Raw genomic sequence first — 21,079 nt, 5'->3', positions numbered from 1 at the left:
ATGAGGTTCAGGTGTTCTTCTTATTAATCAGAGTCATTATTGAGAAAATAAAACTTCTTATGTTAAAGGTGGGTTAGCGTGGAATGATGAAGTGGACCGATAAAAATAAAGCATGCATTGTAAAACTTAACGTTTTGATTTCAATAAAACACCAGGAATATTTAAAATGAATTAAACTGAGAAACAGATGTATGGTGGTACCAAATATTTAAAAGCTACTGACTTGTCCAAGTCCCCTTGGAAGAAAAACAGAATGGGACACTGCCATCTTGTGTGCACTTTTGGGAACAGCATGTACTGATTTTATTTTTAAAAAGCGTGAGAAAAAACTAAACACAAAAGCTTTAATCAAATTAGACTTTATGCAAAATATTCTGGATTGGGTTATAAAGGATACAAATAGGTTAAATCACTGAATACAGTGAAATGTCTTCTACAAAGGAAAACAAAACAAAAGACAAATCTATTGTGACAATTACAAAAATGTCCTTCAAATGAACCAGATATACATTTCTGGACATTTAACTACCAAATTAAATGCAACTGAAATGTTAAACCATGAACATACTTTAAAAAATGTGAAATAACATTTAATTCTGAAAATTCTTTCATTATTTAATTTTTTTAGAAAAATGGTCTAAAAAAAGATTATTTGTGCATATAGTTTCAAAGACTTTGCTAACATTACATTTTACAGCTGTAATGCAACACTGAAAAATGGACAGTGCAAAAATCTCAACACACCATCATTCGTGGCCTTTTTTTTTACCACCGGAGTGTTCTTGGTAATGTGAACCTCATTGCTACGAAACAATAACAGGTACTACTGTAGGTAGGTGAGGCTAGTTTGAAAATGCATGGAAGGCACAAAGCATGCGGGGAAAAAACCCACACGGTACGGATAAACTGCAGATCGCTTCTCTGCATCGGCCGTTTATTCAGTCGATTCATTTTCTCCAGGAGTCATCGGCAATGCTGATCAATACCTCATGATGTGGTTTATATGGCCCTGTCAGAGACAGAGAGAGAAACATTGATGTGACACAGGTCAACTTCACTCAACACTCTATGCATAGTATGTATAATGTTCATTAACCCTACGCAAATTGATATTCATATATGCTGACTGTTCCCGTGTCCTAGTGGTTAGATCAGCTGGTAGGTACTCTGGCCTGCGGGAAAACCGTTCAAAATGTGCATTTCTTTCTCGTCATGAATAAATATTGATTTGCAGGAAGTACAACATTTCCAAAGGAAATCATATTGCTTGTATCAACGCCGTCCGGTGAAAGTGCTGTGGGTAGATTGAGTGCATGTGCGTGCACAAAATTTGATGAATGTGTCATATTGTAAAAAGTGGCATGTTATCCACACACACTTTTGACATGAAAGAAGAGGGGAATATTATTTGTAACCCACAAAGAAGAATAGCAAATGTTACTCACAGGTTCACCCGCCATACACCTGGGGCAATACTGTCCTGCACCGCGTCCTGGGGCAGGTAACACCTGCTGACAAAACCAAACACATCAGAGATTCAAATAAAGATTTGCAAATAGACACATGCCATTAAAACATGATTCCTATATGTTTTTGGTAAGGATCACCGAATGCCTGAAAATTACACTTAATAGCAGACTTGAAAAGTTTGTTCAGTACCAGTATTTTGGGTTCCACAAGAAACATTACAAGAAAATTATATACACAATGAAATATTACTTTTTATGAACAACAGTCGTTATTATTATAGTATTTTATTTATTTACTTTTGCCTACTTTTTTTAGTACACTAATGATTCAATAAACCATTTGTTAAAACAGGGACTTGCTGCCACCTACCGGCAGTTTTATTATCATATTTATTTATCCAAGATGCCAGCACAAACACACTTTCAGCAAAATATGGTGTATCTATATTGACCAAGATTCCTCCATTTCAGGCCCCAGAAGGCTCCAATAACACTTTCTTTCCAAAGTATTTCCAATCACTTCAGTAAATGCAAATAATTATTGGCAGAAACAGTGCAATAAAACAGACTGCTTAATAGACCGTGACCTTTAACCCCTGCATTCCTCATGCTTCATAAACACAAGAACATCAGATAAGAGCAATATACAAGTTCACCACAACCCTGTAAACAAGAGAGACAGGAAGAAGAGAGACAGTCAAATAAATAAATCATCATTTGAAACCAAAAAAAAATCCTTGAGATATACAACAGCCACATTTTACCCAGTTGAGAACTTGTTTTATGTGCATTTGGAATCCTAGAAGAAAAAGGAAAAATGGCCCATTATCAGGCAGAGAACAGGCATGTGGGAGATTGTATACCATGCCGGGGACTTTGGCACTGTGTCCATTTTGAAGGCTGTGATTTTGGGCATCCCATGTGTCCATTGGAGTTTCCATCACTGCACCATATTCAGCCCGGCCACAGCCTCCCAGTCCATTACACAGCCTTTTCTGTGAAGTTCAAAAAGATTAACATGCATTGAATTATTTATAGCTTGATCATGTAAGAAGATGCCAATGGAATCAGATGTAGCTGTGATGCCACGGTGCATTCTGTTCCTATAAATCACAACAGCTATTTTCAGTGATGACCAGATGGGCTTATTTAAATGCACTAATAATAACTCATAACTCTTGCCACAGAAGCTCAAACAAATACTATCAAAAGCATGCATACTAATGCATATTTAGCATGTTTAAAGCATGCATCAGGATATAGTAATACAATTAAGTCCATTTACCGACTGTTCCAGCTCTCCACTATGTCTTCTCTTATTCTGCATGGGATTTATGCAATCCATTGATTATTTTACAGTACTGAAGCCTGCAGAGTTTAGCTTTAATTCAAACACTTGATGAATTAATACAATCCGCCCCAAACGCAAAGTCAAAAACTCATTTTATTAAGCAGTCAAAGGCGGCCACTTTTATCCATCGACCACTGAAGCATTTGTAAAAGTATTATAAAAATAAAGCAAAAAGACAATAATTCTAAACATGCCCGTTTTGATAAGCAAAAGTAAGCCGCTGTATATTAAGTTCCTGTAGCGTTCAAGATGAGTGACATACAGCTGCCCCAACCAATCAGTGAACAGTACGGGCTAAAGGAGGCGGGGTTACGTCAAATAAAGCATTATTATTCGACGAGAGTCAGCCAATTTAATTTAAAGGAACAGTTCACCTGTTTATCCCCAGTCTCCACACTTGACCCAGGGTCATTCTGAACCTTACTGCTTTTCTTTTTGCATGTCTCACATCACATTTTAATACTTTTACAATTTGTAAACCTTCGGTTAACATTCTTCTTTAATTATAGTGAAATTATAAGTGAACGGGGACTGAGAAGTTACAAAATGGCACAAAACTATCACAAGAATAGTCCGTATTTTAATTTTGTATAGCAACTGTAAATGATATACAAATGAAAGTACAGTACAGGAAAGAGACTAATTCAGGTTATTTGTTGCCACACACTGTAAATTTCACCTCTGAAAGATGGAAGAAAACGTTATTTAAAACGTAATATGTTGTGTATATAATTCAAATGTTATATATTTAAACAACGTCTTAATTTTCAACTCAACATTTCTCCCATGACTGTTCGATGTTGGTGATATCGTATATTGTTTAGTAATGCCTTGCTTCGGTACAGTGTCCCGATGGAGGGTTCGATGATCGCTTAGTAACGTCTGGCAGCATGGCGAACCTCACGGACGCGACTTCACTGCAGCAGTTTGAGGAATTATTAAAAAATAACAGCAAGTAAGTGAATAATTCATTAGTTTGTCACGAAATGCAATTCATTTCGAACAGTTTAACTGATTCAACACATAGGCAAGGAGAGAAAACGTTTATAGTGTGCATTTTGATCGAATAGAATGAAATAACCGATGGCCTGTTCAGAGAAACTCAAATCTATATTAATGCATGGACATTAATCTGATCTAGAGGGCATGATTTTGGCAGATTGTTTTAATACTGCATTTCATTCCAGCTGTCTGTAATATCCTCGTTGCAAGACTGCTGTTATTGTTTTGTCCCCAGAATCAGACCTCTTTAGGCTGAATTTATGCTAGACAGACACTATGAAAAATGAATAGTTCTGCACTTGGTCATTCCAAAACTAAACTTGATAATTTGACATTTTTTCAGCAAATAGTATGACTTGATGATAATCACAGACCTTCCACACTTTCAGTTTTCATACTGGCAGAGCCTGTTTATCTGGTGTCATTGCAGAGGAGACTTATGCAGTTATGAACAGACAAATAATTAGATAATTCACTATCTGAGCTAGTGCAGTCTAGTGTTCATGATCAGGACTGGTCTCAGTAAAGGAGTACGTTCAAACACAATCAAAAGTGTACACACATGAAGTCTCAGCTTTGTGTGAAGTCTCAGCACAACCCAAAAATGCTCCTAATACGTCCACTTATTGCACTTTATATAAAAGCATAAGTTATTTTTGTAAGCAGATATGATTTCTTTGATTGGTCATTACTTCTGTGGTAATTTGTGTTGTTCGTTGTCTTTAATGTCATGTCAGATGATTAGCAATAAGCAAATTGATCTACATTACATTCTAGATTCATATTTAAATGAAACCTGTTATTAAGATCTTCATGGATTTCCCGAAGACAATCCTCTCTAACTCTAGATCTCAAGCTCATCTTTCCTACTCTGTCTTGTTCAGGTCCCTCACCGTTGTCCATTTCCAAGCGCCATGGGCTCCGCAGTGTTTGCAGATGAACGATGTGATGACCGAATTATCCAAAGAGCACAAACACACCATGTTTGTGAAGGTACCCCTCACAGCAATACTGGAAATCATTTCACCAATAACAGTCATGCTTAATTTGTGCAAATTGAGGGCAAATTACATTGTGACGTAGTTTCTGTATCAGCGTATTAGCAGAATTGGTTCAAATTTCCCAAATCGCACCAGTGGCTGCCCATAAATGTACATATCTGGCTGCTAAAACCAACAGAGCTGTGTTTTGAATATGAATATGTTGTTTCTCTTTGCAAAGTAATTCTTAATATTACTATTATTTTTATTGATATCTGGCCAGTTTGCAGAAAGGCAAAGGACAGAACTCTTTGAATGACATTTATAGTGAATATACACTATATTGCCAAAAGTATTGGGTCACCCCCTTCTAATGAACAGGTTTGACTACTTTAGTAATTTCTATGAGTACAAATCTTAATGTTTAAGCATATAATGATATTCTTGGGAATTGTGTGCTTCTAATTTTATAGCAACAGTTTGGACAGGACCCTTTTCTATTCTAACATGACAGTGTCTCTGTGTATAAGACACGGTTCAAAAAGACATGATGGATTCAGTCAGTGTGGAAGAACTTGACTGGTCTGCAGAAAGACAAGTCCTGATCCCAGCTGAACACCTCTGGTGTGACTTTAAATGCAGACCTTGAGCCAAAAACTCATCACTAAACACCAATGACACCATAGACATGTCCAAAACTATTGCAGCAGAGATGAAAATACAATTTTTAAATACATGAATTATGTTTCCATCTTTGTTGCCACAGTTTTATTAGTGTCTTTTTCTGTTCTTAAGAAGGGGGTGTCCCAACACTTTTGTCCTTATAGTGTCTATACAAGTCATTGGTGTTTGATGAGTGTTTCGCTTTTGCAGTTTTGTCTCATATTCATATTTGAATCATATTTGTAAATGTCTTGACTCCACAGCCAACAGAGCAATTTTGTGTTTACTGTTCCAATACTTATGGAGGGCACTGTATATATAAGTAATTAATTTTAACAATTAAATATGCTTTTATATATGCTGCAATTAATATTTTTATTTTAACAGGTTTAAGATAATATATATGTTTAAATTTTTCCATTTTATGGAATTGCAGTGTTTATTATAAATATTTCCAATCCAATGATCCAATCAATTATAGATGAAAAAATAAAATCCCATTCTACATATTTTTTCCTCATTTGAGAAACCATTTTACTGGTAAATTGTTGTAAATTCGGGAAAAAGTGAGGAAAATATTGTGACTTTGCCTTTTTTTTCAGAAATGTATTTTTCCTGTAGTTTAGTTATTTGGTATTTTGATTCTTATATGAATTTAAAAACTGATTTATAATTTTTTTTATTAAATGCTTTCTCTTATCCCAAATTAATGCAGTGAAATAACCGTGTAAGCCATTCCTAGAAAGTGTAGAGTACTGTGGCACAGTCAAAATTTAGTTTTGTTTGTTTGTTCGTCTAACCCAGCCGACATACCAGTAATGGCTCAACCAGTGGCGTGGAACTCTTTGTTTGTTTGACCATCCGCAGATGGTTCGTTGTGTTTGAGATACCTGTTTGACAATGGCCATTATTCTTGCAAATGTTCCTGTGTGCACTGGGCTCTAAACGGCTCTAGCTCCAGTAACACAGATCCAGCTGCTCTGCTCCAGCTCCCAGTGGAGAGCATTGAAATGCCTCAGGCTCTGAATGACTTTACCTTCCTCATGGCCTTAAACTGGCAGAGATACATTTTTCCTTCTGTTAAGGGTTAATACTGCCTTTCATCACACAGTCAGCAGAGCAGAAGAGTTCTTCAAGCAACAATTGCCCTTTTATAATCTATATGAAATAAATTGTGTTGAATTCCTTAGAATACATTCAGTATTGGATAATTTCTCTTTGTTTTTAGTAGTAAATGTTTGTTTTTAGTTATTTTAAGAATTCATTTTTAGGTACAGTTTATGCATCCATAAAATAAATTTCAGAAGTGTGTCCAAGCGTTTGACTGTCAGCATTGACTGTTATCATTGTACATGTTATAGCTGAGGCAGTGGAGTTTAGATTTGTAGTGTTAGTTTTCAATTTCATGTGAATTTTTATATTTTTTCGTGTTTTTCTGTCTTAAATTGGGTTTTTACAGCCAGATAAAGTGTCAGCCCACATGTTTTGTTTGACATGTTGATGTTTGTGATGTTTTATTAATGTGAATTATAAAGAATCATTAGTACAGTAGTTCTCTCTCTCTGTTTTTAGCTGGAGGCAGAGGCAGTCCCGGAGGTTTCTGAAAAGTATGAGATCACTTCAGTTCCCACCTTCCTCTTCTTCAAGGTAAAACTTCCACATTTGACTTCAGCTATGCTCAGATTTACCCAAATGATGGTAATTTCTTTTTTTTCTTAACATAAAGGCAATGTTTTTAGAGAGTGGGAGGTTAGTTCAATCACACATAGGAAAAATAAACACATAATTTACATGATTTAAACCTTTTAAAAGTTTGGGGGCAGGTAAGGCTTTTTAAATGTTTTTGAAAAAAGTGTCCTGTGCTCACAGAGACTGAATTTATTTGATCAAAAAGTCAAAAAATATGAAATATTACAACAATTTAAAAAAAGAGAAGTTTTTATTTGAATATAATTTAAAATGTAATTTATTCCTGTGATACAAAGTTGAATTTTCAGCATCATTACTCCAGTCTTTAGTGTCACATGATCCTTCAGAAATCATTCTAATATGTTAATTTGCTGCTTAAGCAACATTTCTTCTTCTTCTTATTATTGTTGGAAACAGTTGTACTACATGATACTTTTTTGTTTTTAATTTTAATTTTTTGATAAGTAGAAGGTTAGAAAAGAACACCACTGAAGTTTAAAATGAACTTTTTATTTTATTTTATCATTTTACTCAGCTATTACTACTATTAAATAAACCTTGTTACAGAAGTAACCTTGAAACAGGAAATGGCTTTCACAAAACATTCAATGTGACTTGTGTACAAATGAAACTATTTTGTATATAAAATGGTGACTTATATAACTTGATTGTTATCATTTGAATTTGATCGGATTGTGAATGTTAGGTTATTATATCATTGGTTAGTATTAGTTTTCCCCGCCCACACAGCCTTAATTACATCAGCAGAAAAGTTGTTTCAGAGGCGAAGAAAGTTAAAACATTTAAATAAAAGATTGTGAAAATAAAAACTTACTTTGTTTTAGAATAATGTGCACTTAACCGTGCAGAATAAATTTAAGACCAGCAAAATGTATCCGTTTTAATTTCTTATTTTTATATAGTATGAAGTTCACTACTACACTGCGTTCTTTATGTTTCGTAAAGCATGCTGATCTATGCCAGATTGCGTTTTTCTGTACACACAGATTTTATTTATGTTAGGTGTGCTGCGATAGTTTTTTGTGTTTATTTAGCAGAGGGAGGCGAGGTTAGAAAAACGGAGCCTGTTGGGAAGGTTGAGTTTAACGATCAAGTAATGTGAGCTGCAAAATCTCCTCGTGTTAGAATCAAGCAACTGAGAAATAATCGGAGGTTAAACAAACACACGGCTTGGCAAGACTTTCCCTCTCTTGGCGTAACATGTCAAAGAACCACGAGAGCCTGCGGCCTGTTTTCTCTCTCTCCCTGCAAACAATCTAAACAAACTGGCAAGCATCCTAAAAAATTAATGCTGTTTTTTTCCTCCCTCTCAATCTATCACTACTCACTCTTGAGTGTTTTTTATTTATTTATTTGTTTACCGACAACCCTTAGGGCGGTGAGAAGATTGACAGGTTGGATGGTGCGCATGCCCCTGAGCTGACCAATAAGGTGCAGCGGCTGGGGTCCGGTGGGAGCGGGGCTGCCAGGGCGGGGGACGTCCCTAAAGAGGATCTCAATGAGAGACTGAAGAGGCTGATCAACGCCGCACCCTGCATGCTCTTCATGAAGGGATTGCCCCAGGAGCCTCGCTGTGGTAAACACGCACATATACACTCGCTCGCATAAATTAACACAAGGTCAGCGGGTTAGTTAGAGCAACCGTTGGCGATGGAGTGAGACTAATCAAGGTTGCATGAACGGGACGGAGAGAGAAGTGCATTACGTCTTTAAGTCCGAAGGATGTCAGTATGGATGCGCCACTATATTCCAGGTTCCATCCAGTCTGGCTCGGTTTGACCCAAAGTTTCTACTGATTTGAAATCGCTAAGTAGCTCCCATTAAAATTGACAAAGATGCTGTGGCACAATGCAACGTGCATTCAGTTACTTTTTTTGTCGTGTTGCATCGTTACTTTCACAAATTTATGCATGCTTTGTGCTGTGTGTATGGCAGGGATTCCCAAACTTATTTATGTATTTTATTTTGAAAAGACCATCTGAGATTTTAAGTTTTAATAGTTTAACGCACAGTTGCATGTTCATGGTTTTCTGATGTTGTTTAATGGTCACATGACATGCAGGTATGAAATATTAAATTTACATGAATCTTTTTTATCCAAAGTGACTTGCATTCAAGGTATTTATTTATTGAAATTTTACACATTTTTATTATTTAATAATTAGATTTTCAGCAACTAAAAAGGACTATTTTAGTTTAGTTGGGTAAACCTCTATAGCGGTGAACGGAAACTACAACAAATGTAGTTGTGCTCCCATTCGCTCTAATACCAGTAGAAAAAAATGCAGCCGTTGCATTAGAAACACACACTCAGTGGGACTAGTTTTCTTATTATACTGCCTTAATGTATAATACAAAGTGTAGTGTTATAAATGTACACTAATTTCCTTTTAAATGAAGATATACAAAACCTTGCTTGATTTATGATGTTAATAACCGAAATGCATCATCACAGTGTGTGAAAAAGGTCTGTATTTACTTCACTAAAATGGAAAAGAGACATTGTTGACAAGGCTGCTGGTAGATTTCAAAGCTGACACAAGGGTGAACAACCACTTTTGTTAATCAAACATTTGTTGATAAAAATGATGGAACATGTTCTGCTTTTGTAAGTCAAAGTTATACTTATTAAATCCTGACAGTGACCGCTTAATCACTTAATAGCGGTTTAGTCTTTAGTTTGTTTAACTTTAGGCTGTCAGCTTGATCTTGATTTTCTGGCATGCTTTTTTCTTCCTAGCACTTCCTCCTCATGTCAAAAATGTGTGGTTCGGCGTTGGAAAACATCCTCGTATTAATTTCGCCCATTCAAAACAAAATACTTTTGATAGTTCAAAGTGCATATTTCGTCATGGACTGAGGCGCAGTTTAGCGCTTGACGTTTTGGCTGTGTAAAGAGGAAGGTCTGGGGGAAGGCTGGCGTTTGCCATCCTGAGATCAAAATAAGAACGATATTGAACTCTAATCTCAAACGTGATGTTGGGCTTTCAACGGCTGCCAGCTCCTCCAGCTCTGCTTTATTAATAGAAGATCCTCAGAGTTTACGCCGCTTCGTCTCTGAGCCCGGAACCTGTTGCTCGGCGCCGTTGATGTTATTTGAAGCCGTGCTAGGTGTCAGTGGGTCGGTCCGGCTCGGAGATATTATAATGCTGAAGCTTATTGATGTTCTCATTCGCTTGGCTTATGTCCAAATCAAGAAATAATGCACAGAGAGCGAGCCATGCCGGTCAGTGGTGTGCATTGGGTTCTAAACGTAAACGTGCTCTTTTGTTCCAATACGAGCGTTGAGCCAAATGATCAAGTGGTCCGCTAACGCTAATTCTAAAGCAGTTATGCATGTCAAATTAAAAGGTTAAGGGTCCGTGTATCAATTCTGATCTCTCAGCCTTTCTCGCTCTGAGTGGGTTGTCCTTCAAAAGAGGAACGAGGCTGTAACATCGCCCCTCTCCTGGAGCGGAGTCGGCCAGAGCGAGCGGTCTTAGGCCCCTGTAGGTGCAGGCATAGAGGGGGAAAGAACTCTGCAATCAATGCAGCATGTCTGGTGGAGTTCGCCCGGAGCCAGAGAAAGCAGCTGCCCGCCTGTTTGCCCGCTCTGATAGAGTCGAGCTAATATACCAGCAAATGCATAAGCACAAGTGAGGCGCCTGGAGCTGTTTTATAATGAATTCCCTCATGAGCCACACAAGATGAAAATGGGTGTTTTACTGCAGGGGCTACACAGACTCTACACATCACCTTGCACATCTTTCTCTCCTGATCTTGTTTCTTTCTCTCGCTCACTCCTCCTCCTTGTGCGCCGATTCTCTTGCTTCTTGTTCTCTTTGTCTCCTCCCATCTAATATCACTCTCTCTTTTATCTTCTCTCATTTTTGGCTTGTAGTCATCCATATGAACAGAACTGCTATTTAAAATTCAGAAATCAAGAAATTTGGTTCTAGCTTTCAGTCGTGTTGCCCAATATTGCGTAGTAACTATAAATGGACAAATGAGTAAAAACATACAAAAAAATGTAGCAAGGTTATTAAACTCAAACTAAAACCATAAAACAATGTTACTTGGAAAATATATTTAAAAAAAAAACTTTTATTTCAGCTGCTTGCCAAGACAACATTTCTCATAGTAATTTAGTTTAACATGATGTATTACTATAATAATAATAACAGTTAATAACAACATAATAACATAAAATGGACAAAAAGTACAACAGAATAACTATATATAACTTTCATTTTATATATAAAATGCAATGATAAATTACATTTTTGTTGTTGTGACATTAAAAATATGAATAGGAATTATTAGTTTTATAAATCTATTATTTAATGGTTTTATAAAAGCATTTCAGTTTCTTCCTTTAAAGCTCTTAGAAAGTGCAAGCTATTAAAAAGCACTTAGCAAACTAAATGGTGAACTTAATTTTAATTTATTAATAGTTTAATAATAAAATGCATTCATTTTAATTTTGCAGTGAGAAATGAAAACATTTGTTGTGATTGTATTGACATTAAATATATAATATAGTTTGCTTTTAATAAGTAAATGTTTAGTTTCTTTTACTTTATATTTTTAGAGCCTTTAAATAAGTGCAAGCTAGTATAAAGTACACACACAAACTTAACCGAGTTACTGCTGTAATGATTTTCTTTTTAACCTGTAACGCATTTTTGTTGCATCGTTTGCAGGTTTTAGTCGTCAGATTATTCAGATTTTGAAGGACCACAATGTACAGTACAGCAGTTTTGACATTCTCTCGGATGAAGAGGTCAGACAGGGACTCAAGACCTACTCCAACTGGCCCACTTATCCGCAAGTCTACGTCAACGGAGAGCTCATCGGAGGACTGGACATCATAAAGGTACAAGATACGAGAAGTTTTGTTTTTTTTAGATATTTCCCTATTTTTGACGGCGTGTGTGTTCTCGGCTTGCTGTTATTAGCTGTATGTTGCTCTACATTCCCAGCGAGCTCATTCTGCTTAAAGCAAGCAGAGTGCTCCTGCTGAGAGAGGAGGGCTAGGTTAGCCAGCATCCATCCTCTTTCCCCTGTCTCTCTTCTCTCAAGAGTCTTAGAGGCCCTTCCTCATTAAGACAGTGAATTTACCTTTACAGAGAGGTAAAATATCTCAGCAGGGAGCTTTTAGTTATGAAAGGAAAGCGTGTATGTGTGAGTAGAGTTCAAAGCGAGTTCGGATTCACAGATATGTTATGTCCTCCACAGGAGATGGTCGAGTCTGGAGAACTTGAGAACACTTTCCCCACAACCGTCTCACTGGAAAACAGGTAAAGACAGAGACACGCTCGCTCAAACGCCCCCTCTGTACGACTGGACTTGTTTAAACATTCTCTCTTCTGACAGGCTGAAATCTCTAATCAATAAATCACCCGTCATGCTCTTCATGAAAGGCAATAAAGAGGTGAGTGAACTTAAATACTTTTTTACGCTCTCATGTTTAGTTTATTTTTTTTCCTCCTGAAACACAGTTTAAAAGAGTGAGGAGAACGCACGGGATGTTAAAGGGATAAACCACACCGTTTTATTTATTCAGGCTCATGTTATTACAAATCCATATGCTGTTATTTTTTTATAACGAAGCACTTTTTCACACAACTTCATAGTGACCATGTCTCTCTTGCTCCAAACATACAGGAAATAAAAACAGATTTCAGGTCATCCTTGTGTAAAGAACAGACCAAATTTTAAAGAGTTGGTTCTCAGTTTTATTTAATCTCAGTAGTTTGTCTTTTAGGGTTCACCAATGACTGGTTAGCATGGGTCAACTAGCTGGTAGATGCCTTAACTACACCATTCAGCTGCCAAAAAAAAAACCATTCCTCCTTTCTACACTGAAAGCAGTTTTTAAACTTTGTTATTTACATATATTAGCAAATATAATATACTTTATTATTATTATTATTATTATTCAGTGTTAAGTGTTATGTACTTGTATAGTTCTTATTAATTATATTTTATTTTATTTTAATATTTTGGATTATCTTTTATTTTTATAAATTGAGCTTTCATTTAATTTTTTTTTTTTTTTACTGTGTATTCATTTTTTAGTTTTACTGTAATGATTTTTAGTGCTTCACCTAGTTGCCAAGGCAACTTTTTTTCCCCTGATAATAATAACAACACTGTTACTGTTATTAGAATAATTTAAAATTAATTTGAAAATAATTTATTTAAAATAATTTATTTTAAACCATTATAAACTAACACTGCATGAACGTTTTGCTAAATTTCTTCCTTTGTTTTCCACTGAAGAGAAAATGTGATTATTTAATTGTTTCATAGTATATGTATTGATAAATTATTATAATTTAAAAATATTATTTTCGAACATTATGAAGTACTATTGCTGCGAAAAATTCTGCCTTTGTGTTCCACTGAAGAAGAAAAACTCATGTGGGTTTGAAATGACATGAAGCTGAGTAAATAATTACAGAAAGATCTTTTTTGGATGAGCGTTTCCTTTAGCGTACGGTAAATGAAACCATGTAGGGGTAAAACGGTGCTGGAAATCGATGTCAGGCGGCTCCAGCACTGATAGAGCTGCGTTCTCTTTCTTTAATGGAGGAGAAAGACCCCTCACCTCTCTCCTCATAACTGTATTGATCTCTAACACTCACACATGAAAGACATTCTGTGCAGTAGTTTAAAGTCTTTCCTCACGAGACCTCTCTCTTCTCTCGTCTGACTGGCTTCTCTCTGTCTCCTCTTGTTCTATTACCTCCTCTTTCTCCCCTAGTTATTGAGACGCACTTCACAATATCTTTTGTAGGTGGTTGTAGTTGTAAGTTTCTAAATGAAAGTTTGGTTCTGTGCTGGTTTGGACCCAGAGGAGCCGCTCGTATCTTGTGTACTCTGTTCTTTGAGCTTCTCCACTAGTCTGCGTGTGTTTTGGTGGAGTTAAAAACTTGCTTCCTCTGATTGGCTTTCAAGCGCAGGGTTTCGCTTCACTGCAGCCTTTCATGATGTTCTAGCGTTTTCACCCTCTTAACTCGTGTCTTTGTGAATACTCAGGCTGCCAAATGTGGATTCAGCCGTCAGATACTTGAAATAATGAACAGCACGGGGTGAGAGGCTTTTACGATTCCAGAATCTATACGTACAGTGTCATTTAACTAAGACTGGAAGCTCTTAAGAGAATGTTCTTAACATGAATTATGAATTACTGAAAGACTAAATGTATGTTATTAAAGTAACATGTTTTTCGTTAACATTTCAGAGTTGAGTACGATACGTTTGACATATTAGGAGATGAAGAGGTGAGAGTTCCTTCAGTTTTAAGTTTATTTTTCTATTCTTGGTAAATGTTGTCTTGCCAAAGCAACTTCAAGAAAGACTGTGTTCCTTACAAACTGAGAACTGAATAATTAAATAATAATTAAGCAGTCATGTTTAGAATATAACTGTATTTTTACTATACGACTCTCCCTAAATAAATGGTCTTGTTTTTGTGTTTTTAGCCAAAACGTGCATTTCTGATTGTTTCCACAGGTAAGACAAGGACTCAAGACGTTCTCCAACTGGCCGACGTACCCACAGCTGTATGTTAAAGGGGAACTAATCGGAGGACTGGACATAGTCAAGGTGAAATGCATAAAAATGTTTAACATCGTACTAAGGTGATAAAGATATATTTAGAATTAGGTACTACAAACAGCATTGCATTTGTAATTTATTATTTTTTTTTCAGATTGCTTTTTGGTATAGAGATTTAGAGAGCAATTCTAAATCTCATATAAGCTACCATTTAAATGTTTGAGGTCAATACATTTTTTTTATGTTTTTTAAATAAACATGCTCATCAAGGTTGCATTTATTTTCACTGCACAAGCGCTCACTGTATTTTTACTGTATTCAAAAATACAGTAAAACACTAGTTTTTCTATTTGAATACATTTTAAAATGTCATTTATTCTTGTGATGGCAAAAACAGTTCTGCTGCCTAATATTTCTGTGGAAACCATGATGCAAGATTCTTTAATGAATAGAAAGTTCAATAAAGCCTCATTTATGTGACATTTGAACCTCAAACATTTGAATGGCTGTTGTATCATCTGCCTGTAGAGATGCACTGCAGTTGGTGTTTTACTCCAGCAGAGGGCAGATGCAGCTCTACAACTCTGAACCTGAATGTACAAAAGATGAACAGATGGCAAATGTTTATATTGTTTAACAGGAGCTGAAGGAGAACGGTGAGCTGGCACCTGTGTTGAAAGGAGAAAACTAAACTATTCCAGCACTGAAGAACATGTGGATCACATTGCTGATATGCCTGTAACCTGCACACTTAACCTAAGGAATGGAGACTTATTCCATCCAATTTAGTGTTTTATTAGAAAATTGCTCATTTTTAAAAACAATGTTGACCAATTCTGTCATTTGGTACATACATCCATCTCTGGTGATCTGATTACAAGTGGTCAACTGAGATTTAAAATGTACAACAGGTATTGACACGTTTCTTTAAATATGTCAGCTGTGACCACAAATTGTTGGCCAATCAAATACTTTTAGAATAAGAATGTCCATCCATTGCAACCAATTTCAATAAAAGTGGCATTGGGCAAAATCCAAGACTGATGCATGTATATGTATGGCTATTTTCTTATTAAATTGCAAGTAATTTATTGTTTATGCAATGACAGGTTAGTTGTGTAGGTTAGTTGTGTAGGCGATCTTTTACTGTTTTAGGGGATGCATCAATATGCATTTACCTTTATATTTAAAAATGCCCTTCTGACTACATTAGTGTGGCTTGAGTCAAATTATTATTTTTTTTTTTATACTTATATTTAGCATCGTCCACTTGTGATCGAATATCCCGGATCAGATGTGTATCATGTAAACTTTGACTTAATGTAAATCCTGTTTTTCTTTAATGTCTCTGTCAGTCAGAGCCCATGATTTGGCATGTAAAACCATCTTGTGTGAGTCTGTGCCCTTATTAAAGAGCTCCTCCAACTACTTCTAATTGCAGGTTGTTAGATTAGGCCAATTTGTGCCGCCTTTATTTGAGTTTTTATCCTGGATATGCGACCTCTTTAATGAGTGCGGGAATGATGGATGTACCATTCACAATCTCGTCCACTCGCTTTAATTAATGTAATTCTTGAGCTTTTCAGACAGAGTCACTCTGCCAAGCTCTTGGGGACAGGAAGATCTCCCTTATTGTGATTTAAAGATCCATAAATATTAATCAGCAGTTGTTGGTTGGGGGGGTTGTGCCGACCCACACCTCATCTGGCTTTGAGCCGAGAGCATAGCGTGGCCATTATGTTCCTCTCTCTCACACACACACACACACACACACACACACACACTCACTCACTCACTCACTCACTCACTCACTCACTCACTCACTCACTCACTCTCTCACTCTCTCACACTTTCTCTCTCTCTCTCACTATCACTCACTTGTGGTTCTAGGTAATTGCAGCGCTCCTATTATAACCTGATGGTTGTGCTGAGGAAACACTTCAACATATATCCCCACAATAGCACACTCAAATATGCCTTGATGCATGAGCTGAAACATGTGACAACCACTGTTTCATAGTCATGCATAATTACTGCAGGTACACAAACACAGTTTCATCAAACTTCCTTAAAGAGCGGGAACACATTGTGAAAGTTCACTTTAGCATAGCATCAGGATTAATAACAGTAGGTCTCCAGTTGTTTTCAAGCTAGCAGTGTTGCACATAGTAAATCAATTTAAGGTTTTAAGTGTTTTAAATGGTCAGACACTTAATATTTTGGAATAAATTAAGAAACTCTTGTGTATATTGTATATCTTCAATGGCACTGGTACGTAAAAAAGTTAGCTTTTTCTTTTGTGCACTGTGAGTTCTGCATATGCAGATATTTTCTTAAACCTTAATTTTTGGAGTATACAATGTTTTTGCATATTATGATATTATATAAGCTCAGTTAAAAATGCCTTTAAGGAACCTTCTGAGAAAGCTGCACTGTTGCTTCAAAGTATCTGCCTTGTCTAATGTGAGTCTAAAAGTTAATATTTTAAAGAGCCCAATGTTGAAACATGTACATTTCTAATGTATCTGCCAGGGTGGTCTAAATAAACTCTATAGTGTATGTCATTAGTAGTGTAAGTATAAAATAGATTAACTGTTACATAAAATAAGCCTAGTGTTACACTGAAAGTGTGGGTATTAATATGTGGCTATTAATACCCAATTAGCATGTTTTCTGCAAAGTGTGCAATCTCTTGCACTAATGACTTTCAAAACATCACTATATATATTCTCACACATTTTCAGGTAGCCACAAAAACATGCTTTGTGGTGCAGGCCTTATGCCCTGCATTCCATTCGGAAGGGCTCATCCCTATGACCTCATCCCTACCCTCTGAAGTGAGAGTTTCAAAGGGTTGAAGGGTGTAGGGGACCAAACAACTGTTTCTTGAAGTGCCCTTCTGCGTCATTATACGGAGGTAGCATCATCATGCAAAGAATCAGCGCAAAGGATCATGGGAGCCCAAAGTGTCCATCAGTTGTACCCTTTGAAATCCTTCATTCCGAAGGACCCTTTGAAGTGGCTAATTCTGAGCACTTCGGTTTGGAACGACACTTCAATATGGCAGTCATGATTGTTTTCACTCCGAAGTGCTCTTCAGAGGGTGATATATCCCGTTTGGAAAACACAGATGGTGTGTGCGTTTGTGTAATGGCTGCGAATGGATGATACAGGTGATTGTATTTAATGACATATTGGCAAATTCATGCATCAAATATCCAGATAAGTGTTCACAGGTGAACAATATTTTATGTAAGACATGTCAGCTGAATGGACGAATAGGCTTATAAAAGACAATTGCCTGGTTTTGAGTGTATATATAGATTTGTAGTTGTTCTGGTTGTTTTTTTCTGGGGTGGAAAAATTTAGTTAAAATTTTAAATCTTGAATCTACTTCTCAGTTGCGTGTATTATGCAGTTTTATCACTTATCTATTTTTTTTTCCTTCCTCTGTCTAGGTCCCACCACTTGGTTATCATCTTGATTTTCCTGAAACATGCTGTTGCTTCTGAAGGTGAGTGTTTGTTTATTTAATAAACCAAAGGTCCCTGCACTCTTTATTCATTCGTGCTTATGTTCTCTAGGATGATTTTCTCAGAATGTTCAGCCTCAACCGAATTGGCCTGTCCACAAGCACTTCTCCCTTAGGGGGATCCAGTCTTCTGTGTTGGAGGCTCCAGTGACTAGAAGCGCTCCTGTTGAAGTGGCCCCTAATATGGTTCCTGGGAAAAGTCTGAAAGCCAGCAAGTCTAAGTTTTCCCTTTCACATCAGGATGCAAAAGGAGGCTTTTCCAGTAGCTATGAAACTATGTCTCATACCCAATTTGCACCAAGTGTCTTGAAAAGCACTTCGTCATTGCTTAAACTCCTGGATTCCTCCATTCCAAGTGCCCAGAATGTAGTCAGACAAGATTCCTACAGCTGGTCCTCACAGGATGGCTCTGGACCGCAAGGAGTTTCTGCTCAACTTGCTTCCACACCAGTATGAGGTGGAAGTTCCAGTGCCTTGTCTGTCCTGTCTCAAAGTTCCTCTAGTCGGTCTACCCCTGACTCTTTATCTAACCTTAATTTCTCACCTTTTGATGTTTCTGGCCTGCCCACCAGTGATCAAAGCTCCTCAAACATGTTTACAGCAAGCTCTCAGGACAGCTCTGGCCTTCAGTTGGGATGCTTGCTACACAGTATCTCTTCCACAGGATCCTCAGGTAGTGCTCGCCGTCTCTTTACTGCTACTTATCAGGGCAGCTCTGGGCCACAACTGGCAGAAGGTTCCAGCCAGCTTGTTTCTACGAGTGGACTGCTCACCCAGCCTCCAAGTGCTGAAAGCCAGAATACCTCTAGATCCTCCTAGGTTTTAGTGGGCTACCAGTGGTCAAAACTCTTACAGCCAGTATACATCAAACTCCCAGAGCAGGGTTGGCACTCAACTGTCAGTCTTTGGTACAGGACTCGGACCCTCTAAGCTCTCAACTCAGGCTGCTTCTGGCTCTGCAGTCAGTCAAATATCTCCTGGTCTGTCTGCTTCAGTTCATCAACCCTCAGGTTCCATGACTTCATCTCTAGGCTCAAGTGTCCAAGGAGCTTTACAAGGTTCATTCTCTGGTCAGTCCAGTGACTCAACATCACTTATCTCAAGTAGCTATGGTTCCACCTATGGCCAGAATGCTTCAGGGTTTTTCAGACCTTCCCAGAGCTCCTCTTCAACAGGACAATACTCTTCATCGGTCAAGGGCTAAGGAACTGCCATGTGCTTTTGTTCCGTGGACAATGTCAGTGCTGTATGGTATAAATCTGTGCTCTTTAGTGTAATTTTGCAGCAATTGTGTTTAATGGGAATGTTTCTTTGTGGTATTTTGAGTGTTTAATCAATCTGTTTAAATGCCAACTTACTGCTGTAGGTGTAGTGCTGCCTTAAATCGGACTATGTTCCTCAGCTACATGTCTTTTGCTCCCTAGTTAGTTACTCATACCATTGAAAGGCTACCTATGTAATGACTGGTTTTATATAGTAGCAAATGGTTGCTTATTCTGGATAACTTGTGTAATGAGTGGTCTAAATCTCACTGTAGTTAAAACTGCAGTGCTTAAGCATGTGTTGCTGTAGCAGATGTGAGAAACATGATAAATCACAGGTTGGGCACTTGCCATACATTAGATAATGTATGGTTTTGGTTTTTGAAGAAAGGACAAATTCTGAAAGCTATATGTACCACTTTTATAAACTGCCTACTAAAATCTGGGATTTTTTTTTTTTTTTTTACCTATTGTTTCATGTGTGGCATCAATCTATTCAAACTCTCAACATTTAAAATGTGGTGTGGACAGTAGCACAGCTGTTTATCCTGTTTTTGTTTTGGAAGGTCCCACAACTGAATGTTTAAGGGCACTGGTGGGCATATCGTTAGGACAGGGGTCTTTATGGTGATGGGTGAGAGATATGTGGATTTTGTTGAACAAGCATATCAGGTGAGTGTGACCTTGCCCTGTCTTTGCTCTGAGCATCTTTAGTGAGCCTCATTAAAGCTGAGAGAAGATGAAATGCAGTTTAATATTCTTCTGTCAGAGAGGGCAGTCAGTCAGCAAATGAGCACCAACCCCTTTTTTCCTTTTTCTTTCTCACACAAATTCAGCTTCAGATTAGTGTGATTTAGTGGCATGAGGAAATAAGTATTGCTGAAGTGTTACAGTACACTGTGTACATTAAGTATTTGCAAAAATAAGGAAAACATGCATTAAAATAACGATCTAGATGCAAATAATGTTGTCGTAGGTCACTAGTCTCAGATTCAGACAGCCTGTCTACAGTCTTTTCACTGACCGAATAACTGGCTTTTCCAAGGATAGTTGCAAAATATATTTTTGCGTTTAGTTTTGAGGAACGCAACTAGCAAGAAAGATAGAGTCATGATTGTGAACTAATCTGTATTCATTTCTTTTAGATGGACTGCAATTCTGACTAATTTATTTAGGATGCAGAGCAACACCCTTCTTACTGGCATTTAAAAACACAAACTGACTGGTCACTTCTCATGTTTGTCAGACCATAGGATTAGGATAGATTGTCAGACCATCAATGTATGGTTGGTTTGCCCTTCTGGTCAATGTTGTAAATACACCATCTATGAAAAGCATATGGTTGGTTATGGAGTTATTTTCTGTCAGATTACAAATCACATGCTTTTCAGGAGAAAATTTAAACCGATACATTTCTTTAGAATTATTGACCTTTTAGGGTCAGACTTTACCTGTCTACTTCAGTAGTTGTTGGCCAGAATAAGCTGCATCTGGGACAATTTATGCTGCGTCTTTTGCTTTTTCCTTTCTCTCTCCAACCTTGCACAGCTAGTGGATCTTTGGGG

The 21,079-nt window shown here is 37.1% G+C and overlaps 2 protein-coding genes across 3 annotated transcripts; one reads left to right on the top strand and one right to left on the bottom strand.

The window, feature by feature from the left end:
• Window positions 1-271: 271 nt before the first annotated feature.
• LOC306852445 (uncharacterized protein) lies at window positions 272-3,082 on the bottom strand. 2 transcript variants are annotated; one of them, XM_079389281.1, is made up of 4 exons: window positions 2,755-3,082; window positions 2,333-2,464; window positions 1,446-1,511; window positions 272-1,009 (listed from the first exon to the last, which is right to left on the bottom strand). In XM_079389281.1, the coding sequence occupies exons 1-4, from the start codon at window positions 2,812-2,814 to the stop codon at window positions 980-982; spliced, it is 288 nt and encodes a 95-aa protein (XP_079245407.1). In that variant the 5' UTR covers window positions 2,815-3,082; the 3' UTR covers window positions 272-979. The 2 variants fall into 2 exon arrangements, with proteins under 2 accessions (XP_079245407.1, XP_079245406.1); XM_079389280.1 differs by having other exon boundaries at window positions 860-1,009; window positions 1,446-1,508; window positions 2,755-2,863.
• LOC306852444 (glutaredoxin 3-like) lies at window positions 3,003-16,153 on the top strand. Its single transcript, XM_079389279.1, has 11 exons — window positions 3,003-3,775; window positions 4,707-4,815; window positions 7,038-7,112; window positions 8,550-8,751; window positions 11,858-12,030; window positions 12,393-12,454; window positions 12,531-12,588; window positions 14,199-14,251; window positions 14,404-14,443; window positions 14,676-14,768; window positions 15,361-16,153. The coding sequence occupies exons 1-11, from the start codon at window positions 3,711-3,713 to the stop codon at window positions 15,409-15,411; spliced, it is 981 nt and encodes a 326-aa protein (XP_079245405.1). The 5' UTR covers window positions 3,003-3,710; the 3' UTR covers window positions 15,412-16,153.
• Window positions 16,154-21,079: the final 4,926 nt, after the last annotated feature.

This window comes from Barbus barbus (assembly GCF_936440315.1).
Source record: "Barbus barbus genome assembly, chromosome: 32".
Taxonomy (NCBI): Eukaryota; Metazoa; Chordata; class Actinopteri; order Cypriniformes; family Cyprinidae; genus Barbus; species Barbus barbus.
The sequence above is the reverse complement of the archived record's forward strand: the minus strand, read 5'-3'. Positions and strand labels throughout refer to the sequence as shown.